General features: G+C 42.9%; 1 protein-coding gene across 2 annotated transcripts in view; it reads left to right on the top strand.

Moving 5' to 3' along the window:
• IGF2R (insulin like growth factor 2 receptor) overlaps positions 1–18,491 on the top strand; it is a 77,527-nt gene that overhangs the window by 11,819 nt on the left and 47,217 nt on the right. For both annotated transcript variants that reach the window (XM_035108613.2, XM_035108615.2), the window contains exons 5-19: positions 1,809–1,941; positions 4,095–4,215; positions 5,577–5,694; positions 6,477–6,639; positions 7,548–7,722; positions 9,030–9,133; positions 10,053–10,214; positions 11,956–12,096; positions 12,246–12,392; positions 13,319–13,456; positions 14,318–14,459; positions 15,983–16,160; positions 16,742–16,857; positions 17,274–17,427; positions 18,060–18,236. In XM_035108613.2, coding sequence (XP_034964504.2) covers positions 1,809–1,941; positions 4,095–4,215; positions 5,577–5,694; positions 6,477–6,639; positions 7,548–7,722; positions 9,030–9,133; positions 10,053–10,214; positions 11,956–12,096; positions 12,246–12,392; positions 13,319–13,456; positions 14,318–14,459; positions 15,983–16,160; positions 16,742–16,857; positions 17,274–17,427; positions 18,060–18,236 — 2,169 coding nt within the window. The remainder of the gene's footprint in view (positions 1–1,808; positions 1,942–4,094; positions 4,216–5,576; positions 5,695–6,476; positions 6,640–7,547; positions 7,723–9,029; positions 9,134–10,052; positions 10,215–11,955; positions 12,097–12,245; positions 12,393–13,318; positions 13,457–14,317; positions 14,460–15,982; positions 16,161–16,741; positions 16,858–17,273; positions 17,428–18,059; positions 18,237–18,491) is intronic.

Below are 18,491 nucleotides of genomic sequence, written 5' to 3' on the forward strand. Positions count from 1 at the left end.
GTAATGCAAGTTCTAGGCTGGAGTGGGGAACCTTTTTGACTCCACCTGCCAGGTCCTGATCAGGATCAGTCTCATGGACCAAAGTTAAGATAAGATAATCTTTATTGTCATTGTCCCCTTGCGGGAACAACAAAATTACTCGGTTCCCACATTCACTCGGATAAAGCTCAGTTATTCCACATAATCCAAAATTACTACAAGACACTAATTAAAACAATGCAATACGATACAATATAACAAGTTGAATAAGATGACTTCAAAGTCCAGACTTTCCATTTAAGGCCAGTTCCATTTAAGTTGAAAGGAGGGTGGTGATGCTACCTGCCAATCATATGACATCACATACCGTGTTTCTCATATTTTAAGACATGTCTTATATTTTTTTTTTTCGAAGAAAATAAGCCTATGGCTTATTTTCGGGGGTGTCTAATTTTTTGCCGAGCCACGACTGAGCGGGAACCAGCAAAGGCAGCAGCCCGCCGCCGGCTTGGAGCTCGGCAACGTGCGCGCTGCTGCCTTTGCCAGCTCCCGCTCTGTTGGAGCTCGGCAAAGCGCCGCTGCTACGGTACCTTTGCCGGCTCGAGCTCCAAGCCGGCGGCGGGCTGCTGCTTCGCGGCTTCTCCTCCTCCTCCTTCTCCTCACTGCCGCCTTTTTCGGGCTCCAGCTCCTTCTTCCCCACAGGCTCCTCCGCGGAAGGCCCGTCCAGCAGCTCGGCCTCTGAGTCGCCGCTGCTCTTGCCGCCTCTTTCTCCTTCTCCGCCGCCGCCGGGCTCTCCTCCTCCGGGCCCCTCGTCCTGGGCGGGAAGAGCGGTGGTGGGGTTCTCGGCGGCCGCCAGGCTCTCCTGGGTCTCCTGCCTTCCCGCTCGCCTCACACGCGCGGCACACGAACAGGCAAGGCGGCGCGCTGGGCCGAAAAGGGGGAGGGAGGGGGGAGGGTGAGCGCAGACGCGCGCGCAGGGGAGGCTCCCTCTCACCGGGCCATGTGCGCGAGAGCGGACCCGGCGGCGAGTCTCGCGAGAGGGGGCAGGGAAATTGAGCGGGACAGCAGCAGCCCGCCGCCGGCTTGGAGCTCGGCAAAGCGCGCACTGCTGCCTTTGCCGGGTCCTGCTCATGTCTTATTTTTGGGGTATGCCTTATATTTCGCAAGGTCTTGAAAATCCTGCCATGCCTTATTTTTTAGGGATGCCTTAAAATATGAGAAACACGGTAATTGGTGGCTTGTCCCACCCACCTGTTAAAATCTCTTGCATAGGTTACTGCTTGGGAACCACATGGAACCCACACCACAAGGAAAGTTGTCAACCTCATGCTCTATGCTAGGCAAGAGAGCATGTGGCAACGGCAAGAACGGGGAGAGGGCAGGCAAACACAGGGAGGTGGGTGTGGTTGCTCCTTAGCCCTGTTGCTGGTTTCCCTAGTGAGCAAATCATAATGGCAGTAAAGAGCAGTCAGAAAGGGCTCCAGGCTGCAATGGACCCTTTTGGGACAATGGAGCCTTGACTAGCCTACTGTATACCGGTACATCTAAGCATTCTAGTCCCAACCTGGTTCCATTGATGAGCTATATAACCAGTACTGTACCTTGAATTAATGCACATTTTCATTGGCAGCAGGGCACTTACCTAACCATTTCAGCAAAACTTGATGCAATATCTACATCAGCTATACATGTTGAAGCATGTTTCTTCCATAGGCAGGTCTCCAAGGGGAGTGTCTGTATCGGGATTGTTTCCTGAAATGTGTGAAGTGGTCTCTGAAATGGTGTGATGCTTTCTCTTCTATATGTCATTAGTGTGATTTAATTTCTAGGTGCCTTGTTATGTATTTGATGAAGACTTGAAGAAACGTGACTTGAACCCACTGATTAAAACTTCTGGAGGATACTTGGTAGAGGACTCTGATGATGACGTGGAGCTATACATCAACGTCTGTAGAAACATAGGTCTGAACCTTGGCATACATTGTGTGTCTAATAAAGTGGTACCTCGGTTTAAGCATACAATTGGTTCCGGAAGTCTGTACTTAACCTGAAGCGTACTTAACCTGAAGCGAACTTTCCCATTGAAAGTAATGGAAAGTGGATTAATCCATTCCAGACGGGTCTGCGGAGTACTCAACCTGAAGCGTACTTAACCCGAAGTATGAGTGTAATTGGTTCTGGAAGTCCGTACTTAACCTGAAGCGAACTTTCCCTTTGAAAGTAATGGAAAGTGGATTAATCCATTCCAGACGGGTCCGCGGAGTACTCAACCTGAAGCGTACTGAACCCGAAGTATGAGTGTAATTGGTTCTGGAAGTCCGTTCTTAACCTGAAGCGAACGTTCCCATTGAAAGTAATGGAAAGTGGATTAATCCGTTCCAGACGGGTCCACTGAGTACTTAAACTGAAAGTACTCAAACCGAAGTGTACTTAAACTGAGGTATGACTGTATGCTTGCTTTTTGTTTTTCATCTGAGTCACATTTTCCCCATAGAAACTTGAAGCGCACCTTCCTGTAAACAGTCTGATACATATTTTTTAACAGGTTGAAGCATGCTTAATTTCTTTTTGAAAATTATTTTGTTGTTTAGTACTTTGCAGTATCTGGTGACTCCTTGGGCCATTTTTTTTTGGGGGGGGGGAGACTTGCTTTTGGGATACATTTTCCAAATGGGCCATTGCCTTGGTTATATAGATGGAGTAAGATGCTTCTTCTTTTTCTGTTAAGGTCAGAATTAAGAACAGAGATTCCCCTCCATTTTTCTGTCCCCACCACCAGGCTTTCACATCTCTAATTGATTAAGAGTGCACTTTCTTTCCTAGCAGAATCTTGAATGCATCTGAACAATCAAACCTCAGATGCATTTTAATGTATTTTAATGTGTGTTGGAAGCCGCCCAGATGGGCGGGGTATAAATTATTATTACCCTGTATTATTATTATTATTATTAAAGTGTATTGCCTCAGCCCTTTCAAATATGAGCCAAGATATGCCTGAGTAACCTTTTTCCAGCCTCCATGTGTTAGAATCATAGAATTGGTAGAGTTGGAAGGGACCATGAGGGTTATCTAGTCCAGCCCCCCTGCAATGCAGGAATCTTGTTGCCCCACGTGGGGTTTTTTACAATTAAGATTTGTTAGGCTTTTTAGAGGAACAGTGGAAAACAGGCAGCTGCCTTATATGAAGTCAGACCATTGGTCCACATATTGCTGACTTGGGCAGCAGCTCTCCAAGGTTCTGGGTTAGGAGTCTTTTCCAGCCATACCTGGAGGTGCTGGGAATTTGAATCTGGGGCCTTTTGTTATCAAAACAGATGTTCTGCTACTGGACTACACCCATTCCCAGATTTCCTCTTGTACATGATTGTTCTAGGATCTGTAGTTCGAATGCTGTCAGTTTTCCAAGTTCCTGTCCCGACATTTCCTCTCTAACACAATGCTGAAGAAAACAAAGTAAAAGGTCATCTATGTTCCTGTTTAGCTTCTGATATTAGTAGATAATAGATCAATCATTAGTAGTTTGATCAATACACCTTATTAGAACTGGCTTTGCCTATCTTAAGTTACTGATAATAGCTTGTGAGTTTTAGGAAACAATGCCAAATAAGGATAATATGTGGAGTTGAGATTATTCCAAACTTTTAACAGATCACTGGGGTAATACTAGTTTGTAAAGCTTATTCCTCTTATGACAGTAAGATGCAACTCGAAAGTTACTAAAAGACTGTTCAAATTCTCTGAACGTTTGTTTCTAGAGAGCCATTCAGCCAGGAACTGTTGTTGATATGTATAGTGCATGCAGGTATTTGGTAAATTTAATTTTTTTCACTCTGGGTATCTTGAACAGAATACCTTTTGCCATTCTAGAATGTTTCTGCAACCATAAAAATGTTAAGGTAATTATTGCCTACTCCTCCAGCTTAGTGGGTATTATATGTAAAGATAATATTTGATTTTTCGGTCTCGCCCAGCAGTCTCCTCGTCCCATTTATTCTTATGCAATACATGGTCAAAATTAAATTTGCATCTAAAGATCTATATGGAAGACTTTGATCTAACACCCTTCCGAAACATTACCTATGGTCTTATATCTTATATAAACATTGTATTGATAGGAAAATCCTCTGTTGAAGGCAAGGGTTGTCCAGAGGGCAGTTCAGCTTGCTTGCTGAAGGGTGGTCATGCATTTGACTTGGGACATCCTAAAGAACAACTCAAGCAGCTTGATAAGAACAGGTATGACTTCAGTCTTATGGTATATCAAACCAGGGTGAGGAAACTGTGTCCCCTTTAGTGCTCTATGACTCCTTTAAGTATGGCCAGCAGTCAGGAATTTTGAGAAATGTAGTCAGCAACATTTGGAGGGCCACAAGTTCCCCTTCTCTGTTTTAAAGGGGCTAGTATTTCAATATCAATCTTTGTAAATGATTTCAAAAGTAGTCTACTGTAAAGTACAGTATACCATTTAGCACTCAAATTATTTTCTTGCTGTTGGGAATACAGGTGGCTTAAGAGTTCCATTTAATGTATTTTCTTTAATCCATAATTGAATCTAGCCAGTTTTTGTTTCTGGACCACAGTAAAGCTAACTACTTATAAGAGCATGATCTAGAAACCTTTTAGTATTTAAATTCTATTAGTCCTCTTAGTAAGTTTGTGTCCTGCTTTGACTTCCACAAAATGGGTGCTCAAAACATATTACAACTATAACAGCAGACATCTGTTTGTAAAAATAAATACTGTTACTTATAAAAAAAATCAAACCTGCATATAATTTTAAAAATGCAAAAAAAGGGAGATCAACCAACAAAGCAATAATGATCCAGCCATTAAAACAAATTAAATGGTAAAAAGCACACGAAGAATGGCACTTGCATTCAATTCCTTTAGCAGCAGCGGAATCAACTATTTGTATGAAGGGAATTAGGTTCATCTGCTGGCGGATTAAAAAGAGAAATGTAATTTCTTGGGACAGGAAATTCCACACATATGGAGGGCCACCTCGGAGATCTCCCAAATGTTGCCACCAACCTTGCCTCAGAAAGCAATTGCACAGCAACAGCTGAGCTGGAAAAATGGAGATTCACATAAGGAGGTGGTCCTTCATGCAGCTTGGTCCCAAGACATTTTGGGCTTTGTAGGTAACTAGCCGGGAGTGCCCGGCATTGCCAGAAACTTGTAAAAAAAATGAAAAATATTGTAATTTTTAAATGGATAGTATAATTTGTGAGTTTGGACCTGGCAAGCCAAAAATCGAGTGAAATCACACCAAAGTCACCGTTTGGCCCACCATGTTGATTCAAAATGGCTTCCGGCACCCAAACATAAACAAAGATTATTTCCCTCACCTTGGGAACCCTCATGCTGAGTTTTGTGATGATATCTCGAGATGCACCCAAATCTAGGAAGAACAGATGAATGAACCGCTTTCCAAAATACGTAGCCAGTACCTTGAATTGTGGTCTGAAATGGACTGGGAGCCAGTGTAGCTGATAAACTAAAAGTATAAGGTAGCTGTATTAAATTCCACTCTTGCTGTTTCTGCATGTCTCACACGGTCTCCTCTCTCAAACTCTCCCTCCCCCCTGTTTTTCCAGGCTTTCCCTGAGATACGAAGGCAAAATTAGCAATGAAAACGAGAGGCCTGACTTTTGTGGTGACCATGATCCAGCAGTGACTGTTACTTTTGTGTGCCCAGAGGGGAGGAAAAAAGAGGTAACTGATACCTGGGGTGTCAAATCCTGTTGCTTGATGACAGAAACTGATGGACAAAATCCTGGCCCTAAAGTTGTTTTTTAAGCAGAGGTTGGATGGCCCCCTGTCACAGTGTAGCAGTGGATTTCCTGCATTGGCAGGAGGTTGGGTTCGATTACTTTTGAGCCAGCTTCCAACTCAAATTATTCTATATTTTCATTTAAAACATGGATACAGTGACCTAAATGAACTAAATGAAAGGTTAGTCTGTGAACATACAAACTAGGGAAACTCTGGCTTGTTCTAAGCAAAAGTCAGTTAAAACTGGGGTATTATTTATTTGCTCATTGCATTTATCTCTCACCTTTTTCTCCAAGGAGCTCAAGGTGGCCTTCTCTCCCTCATTTAATCCCCACAGCAACCCTGTGTGGTAGGTTAGGCCAATGATCACCCACAGTCACTCTGCTTCATAGCAGAGGGGGGGACCTAAACCCTCATCTCCCAGGTCCTAGTCCAACAAAAAGTGGTAGAAGTCTAGAAGCATCATGGGGTGCAGTTCAGGGAAGCAGCTTCTCCTTCTCCTTCCTCCACACAATAAAATTACAAGCTCTGTTGCTTGTCTTGTTGTGGATCTACTCCACACAGCACATCGTGTGTTTGTGTGTGTGTGTGTGTTTGTGTGTGTGTGCGCGCGCACGCGCAAAATATTCCTTTTGAACTTTATAGGGGGCTATAACTTGGAGCCAACCCAATGGAGTTCCTCTTCACCTTTCTGGGCACACTTCCCCCCCTTTTTGTATTAGGTGACAAGTCCCAGACTCACTGCTCAAAGTAACTGCCAGTACGAGATTGAATGGGTCACAGAGTCTGCCTGTCACAGAGACTACCTGGAGAGTAACAACTGTGTCCTGACCAACAAGCAGCATGGCATCTATGTGAATTTGACGCCCCTCAAACAAATTCCAAGTAAGCACCCTCTTTTTTTCTAAGGTTGAAGCAGTGGCATCAATATAAAGCAAGTTAGTAGCTATGGTAGAGGAAGAAGCAACTAAAGCATTGGTGCTAGTGTTTGGTATAGTCCTGCACAGGGTTGCACCACTTCTAAATTGGTCTGTGTTGAAAGTGTATTGTAGGGCTGTACATAGCCTCCCCAACCCAGGGACCACATGGTCTGCTCCCATGGCTTCCTGCTTGCTCCTCCCATAGTACCAGCATCACCAACTTTCTACAGCCCAGGTGTGGCTGGCGGTAGTAGTAGGCCCAGGGAGTTGCTGTGGCAATAAATCCTTGGGAACAGGCTTTAAGGGAGGCTGGGGGGGAAGGGGGGGGGAGAAAGATGGATTTCTGCAGGGCACCTTTGGAAAGTAGTGCCCACAACCTATGGGGTGCTGTTTTGCAAGCTGCTTTCCTGATGGGAAGAGCCTTGCAAAGGAGCACCTGCATCCCAGAGTTTTGAGAATGTGCTGGGGAATCAACAGCCTTCCCACCCCATTCTCCACCTCTGGTTACTCTGTTATTGGCAGAGCCTCTGTCTAAATCTGACGGTGAGGAAGAAGAGAGCTGTAGATTGCATTGGCACCCGTAGTAACAATCCTTAACTTGCATAAACCAAATGTTTGTGTGGTGTCACATTGTGGTTGAAAGTTCTTTGGCATTTTTGCATGGGTTTCTGAAGCAGCCGATGGAAAGAGCTGATCAGCGATGCAGCTGTGAGTTTGTGGGGCATGAGATGACAACACAAGCAGCTCACTAACAGGGCTGTAAACTGATTACACAAGTTCTGTGGCTGTAAATGTGTATTTCTGTCTGTATACTTTTACCTAAATACTTTTACTGAATATGCACTTCAATCATCCTGACCCTCCTTTCTTTAGCGTTTGTCTCACCTTACGTTGCTAAAGACAGAGAAGAGTATTCCTATTATCTGAATGTATGTGGCAAAGCAGCTGGAGGTTTCTGCAGTGATGCCAATGCTTCAGCATGCCAGGTCAAACATGCAGATGTTCTTCAGCAGAAAGTGGCAGGGAGGTTTACCCATCAAACTCTCAGGTGAGTGCTTAATTAGAAAACAGTCTTTGAGGGTTAGTATTTGTTAGGAACTAAAGCTCCTGCATGTAGTGTTGGTTCTTGGCAGTTCTAGAATCATAGAATCTTAGAGTTGGAAGAGACCCTGGGGATCATCTAGACCAACCCTCTGGCATACAGGAATATGTAACCTGTACAGGGATTGAACCCGCAACCTTGCTCTAACCAATTAATTCAAAGTATGTTGTCGACGACAATCCTGTTGGACTCTAGTTCTACTGTCTAGTTTCTGCTCTTAGTTTTGGAAGAGAAGACCTTGTTGTTGTGTTGTTTAGTCTTTCCCAACATCAGGGGCTTTTCCAAGGATTCTTCTCTTCTCATGAGGTGGCCAAAGTATTGGAGCCTCAGCTTCACGATCTGTCCTTCCAGGGAGCACTCAGGGCTGATTTCCTTAAGAATGGATAGGTTTGATCTTCTAGCAGTCCATGGGACTCTCAAGAGTCTCCTCCAGCACCATAATTCAAAAGCATCAATTCTTTGGCGATCAGCCTTCTTTATGGTCCAGCTCTCACTTCCATACATCACTACTGGGAAAACCATAGCTTTAACTATACGGACCTTTGTCGGCAAGGTGATGTCTCTGCTTTTTAAGATGCTGTCTAGGTTTGTCATTGCTTTTCTCCCAAGAAGCAGGCGTCTTTTAATTTCGTGACTGCTGTCACCATCTGCAGTGATCAAGGAGCCCAAGAAAGTAAAATCTCTCACTGCCTCCATTTCTTCCCCTTCTATTTGCCAGGAGGTGATGGGACCAGTGGCCATGATCTTGGTTTTTTTGATGTTGAGCTTCAGACCATATTTTGCGCTCTCCTCTTTCACCCTCATTAAAAGGTTCTTTAATTCCTCCTCGCTTTCTGCCATCAAGGTTGTGTCATCTGCATATCTGAGGCTGGGATTCATCTAGTCCAGCCTTTCGCATGATGAATTCTGCATATAAGTTAAATAAGCAGGGAGACAATATACAACCTTGTCGTACTCCTTTCCCAATTTTGAACCAATCAGTTGTTCCATATCCAGTTCTAACTGTAGCTTCTTGTCCCACATAGAGATTTCTCAGGAGACAGATGAGGTGAACAAGTCTCTTTTAGACTAATCTAGAGCTAAAATGGATAACATTCCAAATTAGAAATCTGCTTGCCTCTTTTGAGTTGTGATATCCATCTAATGAACCCTTTTCTGGTTTCCATTGAGTGTGGGCCACTGGTGAGCTATTTCTGTTCCTTAAATTAGATAAGCTATATTTGAACATTCACCGTTTTGGCTTTTGAAATCAGGTATGCTGATGGAGACCTCATTCTGACATACCCAGGAGGAGATCCTTGCAGCTCTGGATTTGAGCGAATGACTGTCATAAACTTTGAATGCAATCAAATGGCAGGTAATGAACATGCTAGTTTTCTGTGGATCGCTTTGAGCAATATTCTGTTGCCCTCCAAGAATACTTGCAGCTGCCCCACCACAGCCCTCTACCACTTGAATGCTAACAGCTCCTTTTGTTCTGAAATCTAAAAGTTATACAAGTATTTAAGAAATGTGGGTAGGGAAGAGGATTTCTAATTAATGGAGGATTGGTATATAACTGGGTGTTTGTTATGAGAGCAATAGAACGTTCCTGTTCAGAGGCAGCATGTTCCTCAAGAGTTCAGATATTGGGAGCAAAGCAGCAGATGGCTTTGCTTTTATACTCATGAGGCTCTTAGGTGTGTTGTTCTCAGTGGCTAACCAGGTGCCTATGGGAAGCTTGCAAGTACCGGTAGGACCAGAGTACAACATGCTCTCTCCACGCGTGATTTCCCAGCATTTGGTATTCAGAGACATACTGAGAAGAGAGGCTCTTTGAATTATCCAACACCGTTCTTGCATTCTTACCCATCAGATGTTATAGTGCACGACCCTTAATTCTTCAGAGAATCTTAAAATTCCATAGATGGTTCTGTACCCAGTACTTTAAAGTAAAACTTTTCAAGCTAGAATTGCATACTCCCACATTAACCTTCCCAGTATTAGAGCTCCACCTCTTTGTGCCCTCACTCTTCATGGTGAGACAGCCAACAGGTTAGTGACGTATGCTGATACACCAGCTAATCCAGCACCAAATTGGGTATCCCTGGGTTTTTAATAGTTTTTCAACTGGCTTGTAGCTGCTCCGTGTAAACTGCCAGAGCTGTTGTTTTAATCATAAGTTATAAGGCACTCTGCGAATATTTCAATGGAAGGTGGGATATAAATGCTTTAATTTGTGTAATTTATATTTTCCTTATCCTAATTTTCCTTGATTTTTTATGAACTTCTCAAAGACAACGATGGCAAAGGAAGCCCAGTGTTTACAGGAGAAACAGACTGCTCATACTTCTTCACCTGGGAGACCAAATATGCATGTGTAGCAAAAGAAGATCTTCCTTGTATGGTTACAGACAAAAGGAAACGCTATGACTTGACACGATTGATTCGTCATTCTGGTATGGCAATTAAAAGAATATCATTAAGATATGTGCTACATTTTTAAACTTTTGTTCATTTTGCCTCATCTCAGATGTCCAGTAATGTTTTAAACCTGAAAACAGTAAATATAGGGCTGTTTTAAGTGTTATCTTAAATGGCTTATACTCCTTCCAGGTGGTGACTGTGGGTGGTGAGAATTCTCTTTTCCCCCCTCCATTCCTGAACCCACCCAGCCCAGTTTGTTTAGCAACATCCCCCAACTCCCCAGAGCAGATTTGGGGTACATGCATTGCTGGAGAGGGGAAGGGGAAGTCCCTCTGTGTGAACGGAAGTCTGTACCACTGGCAGGTTAATACTGTGGGATGTTAGCCTGTTCAGTCACAGATCGGAGGCTGTTGACTTTCCAAATCAAAAGAAGTTCAAAGTTGGTGTTCAGAATTGTGGTATATCAGCAGAAAATGGCTTTGTATGTTTTGGCTGTTGGAACGCAACAAATGTGTTGGAATTCTTAAGCTATCAGGCAACTTGCAGAGATCCTGGAGTTAGAGCACTTATATAATATGCTCCTTGGCAGATTTGTCCTGCCATGAGGTAAACTAACCATATTTTGGGATTGTTGCAATTTTTGACTAAACTTCCAAGAATCAGTGTGCATTACAGTAGTAAAAGTCTGGGGTTATATCAGTTCCTAGGTTAAAAAGCCAAATATAAAATGGGTACTATTCAAAATTCCTAAAACGCTCATGCAACAATGCAGTGAGGAGGACAAATCCTAAAAGATGAGCATCATGCTAGAGGCTAAATTAACCCCCAAAAGACTGGGTAAATAAAAATTTTTTAGTTTGGCCCCCAGAAATTGTCTAGGTGCCAAGTGTGTTTTTCTGGGGAGAGCCTTCCGCAAACAGAATATGGGTTGTACGCCATCAGTCAGCATTCCTGATACCAGGTCAAAAAGTCTGTCAGAATTTCACTGTCAGTCTTGCCTGGACTCCTTTTGCACCTAACATTAGCAAGTTACTGCAAAAACTAAATCATCTTGGTGGGTTTTAACACGAGTATAAGTCATACATGATATAAATCTCTTTAACCTACTATGTTCATAGAACTAACTGCAAGAAAAGTCTAACAAAGACTAACCCATAATTCTTCAAAACGTATGTGTAATGGGGCCTAAACTAGATATTAGTTTTTTTTTAGTATGTGACTAGCAAGTACGCTGGGCTTAAAAAGAACCCCCCAGAACTGCCCCATTGCAAGCATGGAGAAAGGAGAAATTTTCAACAGGACTGTAGTGTGGAGTGGGAAGGGGCTTAACCCTTTCCTTCCCAGTCAACGTTCTGATGAAAGTTAGAATGTAGCAGCTGGCCTTTAGGAAAAAAAGACCTGCATTGGTGCCAATGGGAATGTTCCCTTAAGGCTAATCACTGTGTGTGTGTGTGTGTGTGTGTGTGTGTGTGTGTGTGTGTGTGTAGAGAGAGATTTTAATTGGGATTGCATTCTGGGAACCCTTCCTCCCTGCATGCTTCAGGCCCCTGATGAAAATGCAGGAGGCTGTTATTTGCTACGAAATAAATTAAAAACCCAATGTCGTTTCTGACTCTATATATTAGAAGTAATATGTGGTTTGACCTGCAGTTGAGTTTTTACAGGGCCATTCATTTGTTAGTCAGGGTATGGGGAATGATCTGTAATTTTAACACCACAGATAATATGGCTTTTAGAGGAATGTTCATCTAAAATGCAATTTCTTAATTTTAGATTTAGAGCAGAATTGGGAAGCTGTAGACGGTAACCCCGTGGAAACAGAAAAGAAACGTTTTTTCATAAACGTCTGTCACCAAGTACTTCAGAAAGGAGGGGCAGCGAACTGTTCAGAAGAGGCATCTGTTTGCTCAGTTGGTGAGTAACCTCCTTGTATGAGTTCCCACGTTAAAAGAACCACCTTCAGCAGTTGAATACAATGGTGTATGTGCTTAAAAGGACATACATTTGGATTGCTTGCTAAAACAAGTATCTGTATTTCTTGTTTGGTGTGTGGCTCTTTTTAGGTGAAGACAACAGCACAAAAAATCTAGGGACATTTATGTCTGCTCCCACAAAAGTTGGAGAGAATATCCAGCTTTACTATTCGGGTGGCGATGAGTGTCGACCAAAAAAGACAATTGAAACAAAGATACTCCTCATATGCAAGCCAGGTGAGTACTCTGGCTTTTATTAAAGCCAAGGTCTGGTGATGCGGTCTCAAGCTGCAAACCCTCATGAAGGCCGTGGTGGTAAGGTCCATAAGTCAGGGGCAGGCTACATTTTTTTCAGCCTGAGGGTCACATTTGGAGGCAGCATACCAGTGGTGAATGGGGCCAGAGGCAAAAGTGGTCAAAACAATAAATGTAAAATTTACCTTTGTATGGTAGGCTAGTTTCTACACACACACTCACCACACTCTATCTTTCTGTTCAGGCTAATAAGAGTTATTAACAAAGTTCATGCACACATTCCAGCAGGGCAAAAACACTAACGGAGGGTATGAGGGAAGACCAGTGAGTGATCTGGGGTTGGGGAGTGGTTAGGGTCTCAAGGGGCAGGAGGAGGACCTGGAGGGGTACATTTAGCCTTCTGGCCTGAGGGCTTCAGTGCCTGCTATACATGCAGATCTCCCATGGTAAAGGTAAAGGTAAAGGGACCCCTGACCATTAGGTCCAGTCGTGACCGACTCTGGGGTTGCGCGCTCATCTCGCATTATTGGCCGAGGGAGCCGGCGTATAGCTTCCAGGTCATGTGGCCAGCATGACAAAGCCACTTCTGGCAAACCAGAGCAGCACATGGAAACGCCGTTTACCTTCCCGCTGTAGCGGTTCCTATTTATCTACTTGCATTTTGACGTGCTAGTAGATAAATAGGAACCGCTACAGCGGGAAGGTAAACAGCGTTTCCATGTGCTGCTCTGGTTTGCCTGCACCCTTTTTTAAATTGGGGAGGTGGTGTAAGGACATGCAAAAACGGCTCTTCTGAGGTAATGCACTTGGCTTGCTTCAGTAACTAATCTCTGTCTCTGGTCAAGTACTGGTCTCTTGAAAAATGAAGTGTGTGTTTGGTGGTTCAGTAATTATCTGTATCTTCCCAGGTGACCTGGAAAGTGCTCCTGTTTTGATTAGTTCTGGGTACGACGGGTGCCTGTATGAGTTCGAATGGCACACTGCTGCTGCCTGTGTGCTGTCTAAAACAAAAGGTGACCAGTGTAGAGTCTCTGACTCTCAAGCAGGTGAGTAACCTGTCGAAAATGGTAAAGCGGCAACTGGGCCATGGGATTTTGGTCTGTGTCACAATTTCCAGCTTCTAGTTCAACTGCCTCTTTTCATCTAGCATCACTTGTCCCAAAATAGCAGGAATAGAGTTGTTTCCATCTCTTAAAAAAACAAAACAAATCTGAATCCTACAACTTCGGAATTCATTGCCTGTCATGCTCTGCCAGAGGCCTTCTGGAAAGACTTCAATACTAACTTTTCTCTACTTCACCAGAAGTTTTGGTGTGTGTTTTTTATACAAAAAACTTAGTCTGTTTTTGTTGCTGGCCAAGATTTTTATTTTGTGATGGGCTGCCTCTATTGCTGGTATCCCAGAATCCTATTCATAAGTATTTTTGTTCTGTTTCTGTGTTTTTATTGTAAGCTGCCTTGAAAGAGTTACGTCAAATGTAGCATATAAATAGTTTAAATAAAATAATCAAATGCTGTTGTACCCTATGTATTAAGCATAATTTATCCTTTAAGAAATAGTACATTTTGTTTTCTAGAGCAGAAGGTATATGACAAGTTGCTGGTGCATATCCAGTGACAGAGTCTTGAAAATGCAACATTACATTGGTATTTTCTTAAATCCAACTACTGTACACTAGTGCAATGAAAATTGAAAACCTGGTGTTATGTGTCCTTAAGTATGCATACTGCCACAAGTGTAGTGGGGGTGGGGTGTGTATACTTCGTGAAACTTGAGTGTTAGAATCATTTATAGGCAACTGTTTGAAGGTAACACATGGTGTCTATTAAATCATGTTTGCCCATCTTACCTCTCAGTCTTTAAAACTTTTGTGCTGAACAAATGATTTTCATTCATTTCTGCTTAGGATTCTCTTTTGACTTATCACCTTTGATGCATCACACTTACTCAGCAAACACAAGTGACTATACTTTCTACATCAGTATTTGTGGCAGCGTGTCAAATCAGTTGTGTCCGTCACAGTCTGCAGCATGTCAAGTGAAGAAAAAGTAAGTGTTGTTTATGCCTTCTCCTGCTCTGTGTGTGTACTGAGGAACGCAGGTGGCGCTGTGGTCTAAAACACTGAGCCTCTTGGGCTTGCCGATCAGAAGGTCGGCAGTTTGAATCCCCGTGATGGGGTGAGCTCCCATTGCTCAGTCCCAGCTCCTGCCAACCTAGCAGTTCAAAAGCACACCAGTGCAAATAGAAAAATAGGTACCGCTGCTGCTTCCATGTACTCTGGTCTTCCGTTGCACCAGAAGCAGTTTAGTCATGCTGGCCACAGGACCCAAAAAGCTGTCTGTGGACAAACGCCAGCTCCCTTGGCTTGAAAGCAATATGAGCACCGCACCCCATAGTCGCCTTTGACTGGACTTAACTGTCCAGGGGTCCTTTACCTTTACTGAGGAACCCATGCAATAGTGACTAAATTACTGGAACCTGCCCTGGAACCTTAGAGTGAAAGACAAGTAATTAATAATAATAATAATTAATAGTAGTAGTAATTAAGTTGTACACTTTGTTGAACACAGTGAGAATAACCTATGAGTACTTATGCCCAAGATTGCACTGCATTGCTGCAATCCCTTGCCGTTATTGAGTTAGTCCCATTAAATTCAATTGAACTTACTTTTGAGAAAATGTTCTTAGGAGCCTTCTGACTGCTAAGATTCTGCTAGCTTGATGTGGCCTTAAACAGAGTCACATAAGAGGAAGACTGTTGAAAGGAAAGGAAAATATGGAAGTCATCTGGGGTCCAAATGACGACCTTGAGGGCTTGTGCCAATTGGAAGTTTGACTTCTTAATTGGTTTAGCCCCACTCTTGACCTGTCAAAACTGCTTTATAGCTCACCTCTGTTTCAAAGTTCTTGTGCCTTGAAGCTATGGATGGGGATGCTGCTGTTCAAGGAATGCAAGTATAAAAGCTTTATTGGGCACACAGATTTACTTGATTCGCATTCTGGAACCCTGGTTGTCATATTTTAAGTTTGATCAACTGGAGTATAGCTAAGATAAAGTTTACCTTAGAACGTGCATAAGTTAGCACTTTCCTTCAAACGTATAATATCAATGGTATGCACATCATCTAGGTACTATTTGTATAGACGATAGTATGCCTATCGGTTGTAAATAAGAAATCTTGCCTTAAGTTATACCTGTGTCAACAAGAACGGATTTAGGCTGTTGTTGATTTTTGCTGATGGCTTTTATGTTAGGTGGGAAATGGTTCCAAGAACCCAGTCCCATGAACTGCTGTTGCATAGCCAATTGGACTCTCCAGTACCATCATGAAGAATGTAGGCAATGGTCTAGTATGCAAACAATAAATTGTAGAGAGCACTGGTGCAAATAGCAGCAGGCCTTCCTGCCTTCATACAGTGGGCAAAAGGGGAGCCGTAGGGTTGGACTGCCAGACACTGCATGTATCCTTTAGGACATTATATCAGCCTTTGTAATGCAAACTCATTGGTACTTGGGTACTTGCATCCCTAAAGGAAACCTATATGAAGTTCTATTAATGTATATTTTTAGTGGTGGAGACATGTGGAGTCTGGGGTTGCCCAGTTATGAGCTCTCCTATTATGATGGAATGATTCAGTTGAACTATCAAAATGGCACACCGTACAACAACGAGAAGCACATGCAACGATCTACCCATATTACCTTCCTGTGTGATCGTGGTGCAGGCGCAGGTTTACCTGAATATCAGGTGAGTGCCAGTTGTGGATAATTCTTGTGCATCACATCCTTAGCTAAGTCCCCAATAGTTTAACATAATGAGAAGTTAAACCCTCCTAAGGGGAAGGGGAATGCCAGTTCAGAGGTATAACACACACTGCTTTTTTTAGATCTTCCTTTGTGGGATGGTTAGTAGCATCAAGAGGCTTGCTTAATATCTACAGATAGTTCTTGGAAGCTTCCATAATAGATTTTACCCTTATGGGTAAAATGCACAGCTCTGCATTAAAGGTTTTCCAGTAAAGCAGTCATTTCAGTGGTCTTGGGCAGAGGGCTTGCATCCCTGCAGTGAGAAGGAGCTCTATACACAGGGGCAGGTATGAAAAGTGTGTGTTAGAGAACGTTACCAGCTGATGTTGTACATTTGGCTATATCAACATAGATTTGAGTGGACTTTCTGACAGTAAAAGTTAAGCTTCCATGTGTGACAGCAGAATCATACCACTTTGAAATTAAAAAGGGCAGCTTCAGCTTAAAAAGGAACTCTATCGTTACTCACCTTTTGCAGTTTTAACTTCTTTGTTTTGTGTATATATGATTATGGTAATCTAGGCAGAAGACAACTTCACTTACAACTTCAGGTGGTATACTCAATATGCCTGCCCAGAAATACCCACAGAATGTGTCGTCACAGATCCTCAAACCATGAAGCAATACGATCTTTCACGGTAAGCAAGACAAAATTTGGTGAATGTAAAATCTGGGTGGAAATGCTCAGCTGGCAAGTTCTTCCTGACCAAAGCACAAAACTTACATTTCATACTTAACACTGTCACGGATAGATCATGGATAGATCATCAATGCTGTTGCGAAATTTTCAAACAAATGGCTCATAAGGAAGGAAAGAGGGTGTGGACATATTCCTCCCAAGGATTGTCCATTTGTAGTTCTTGTTATAAAACAATTAGTATTCCTGAATAAGTGTTTGCGTATGTATATTCTTGCTTTCCTCACTTTGTGCTCTAAAACTGATCAGTGTAACTCAGTTACTTTTTCTGCGGCATTGATAATAACTTGTTAAAAATAAGTTAAAGTACAAATTGATGTATCCAAACTCAATATTTTTGTTTTGCACATTTTTCAGTTTATCATTGTCTGCAGACAGGGATAATTGGCATGCAGTGGACAATTCTGAGCACGGTCCACGCAAAATATACTACATAAATGTCTGCCGACCTTTGAACCCCATCTCAGGCTGTGACAGGCGGGCATCTGTCTGTGAAATGACATACAACAAGGTGAGCATTGTATCTGTAGATTTCATGTGCACTCTTTTATTTGGCCTGCCTTCTGCTCTTCCCTTGTGTATCTAATTTATTCCTGCAGGCAAATCTCCAAGTGTTTAATTAACTTGAGCGCTTCCTAAACTTTAAAAGATTGACTTAGGATGCAGTCGAAGCCCCCATCTGCTGTGCTGTTGAGGAAGGATTGAACGGGGCAGAGGTCTCCCTTCACCCAGTCCAGGACAGCACGGCGCTCCTAGTTCTGACTGCATAAGTGCAGCTGGGTTGAATTGTAGCCTGTTGGCTTCCCACCAGCAGGAGCCTGCACATAGGCCATAAACAGATCCTGAGCTTGCCCTGAAGCCTTCACTTGACAGCATTGGATCTGAGTCAGGCCCAATTGCTGTTTCAGTTCTGGGTTTGGGGTAGAAAGGAGCAGGCTTTTGCTTCTGCCCAGATTCCACCCTAGCCAGCATGGGCTGTGGATATAATGGTAGCCATGCCACAGCACCACTCCTGCCACTGCCTAGTTAGATTTTGGATTTCTTTTGTCAGTCCAGTGCTCTTCATAGCAATGACTGCCTATGTTCCTGAATTCATCATATAATTATTTTGCTTCAGAATGATGTTCTTTTTTCTAATTTCAGATTGGTTCGCTTGAGGTTTCCATCAGTAACCTGGGGGTTGCCAAACAAGAACCTGTGGTTGAAGGCCCTGGCAAAATCCTCCTAAATTATACCAGTGGCTCTCTGTGCATCACAGCGGAGGGCAAAAGTGAGCCTTTCACAAGCGTTGTCCATCTTGTCTGCTCCAAGGCTACTCTCGTAAGTTTCCAGCTAGCTTGATTCTACTCTCAGTGTGGTGTCATAATGTTATCTGATTAGACCACCAATATAATAATAATAATAACAACAACAACAACAACAACAACAATAATTTTTATTTATACCCCGCCCTTCCCAGTCAAGACCGGGCTCAGGGCGGCTAACAACAAATAATATCAACACAAATATAAAAGAAACAATTCAGTTAAAACAACAGATTAATACAATGTTAAAATTCAATTTTAAAATTAAAAA

Source organism: Zootoca vivipara, chromosome 3 (genome assembly GCF_963506605.1).
Source record: "Zootoca vivipara chromosome 3, rZooViv1.1, whole genome shotgun sequence".
NCBI lineage: Eukaryota > Metazoa > Chordata > Lepidosauria > Squamata > Lacertidae > Zootoca > Zootoca vivipara.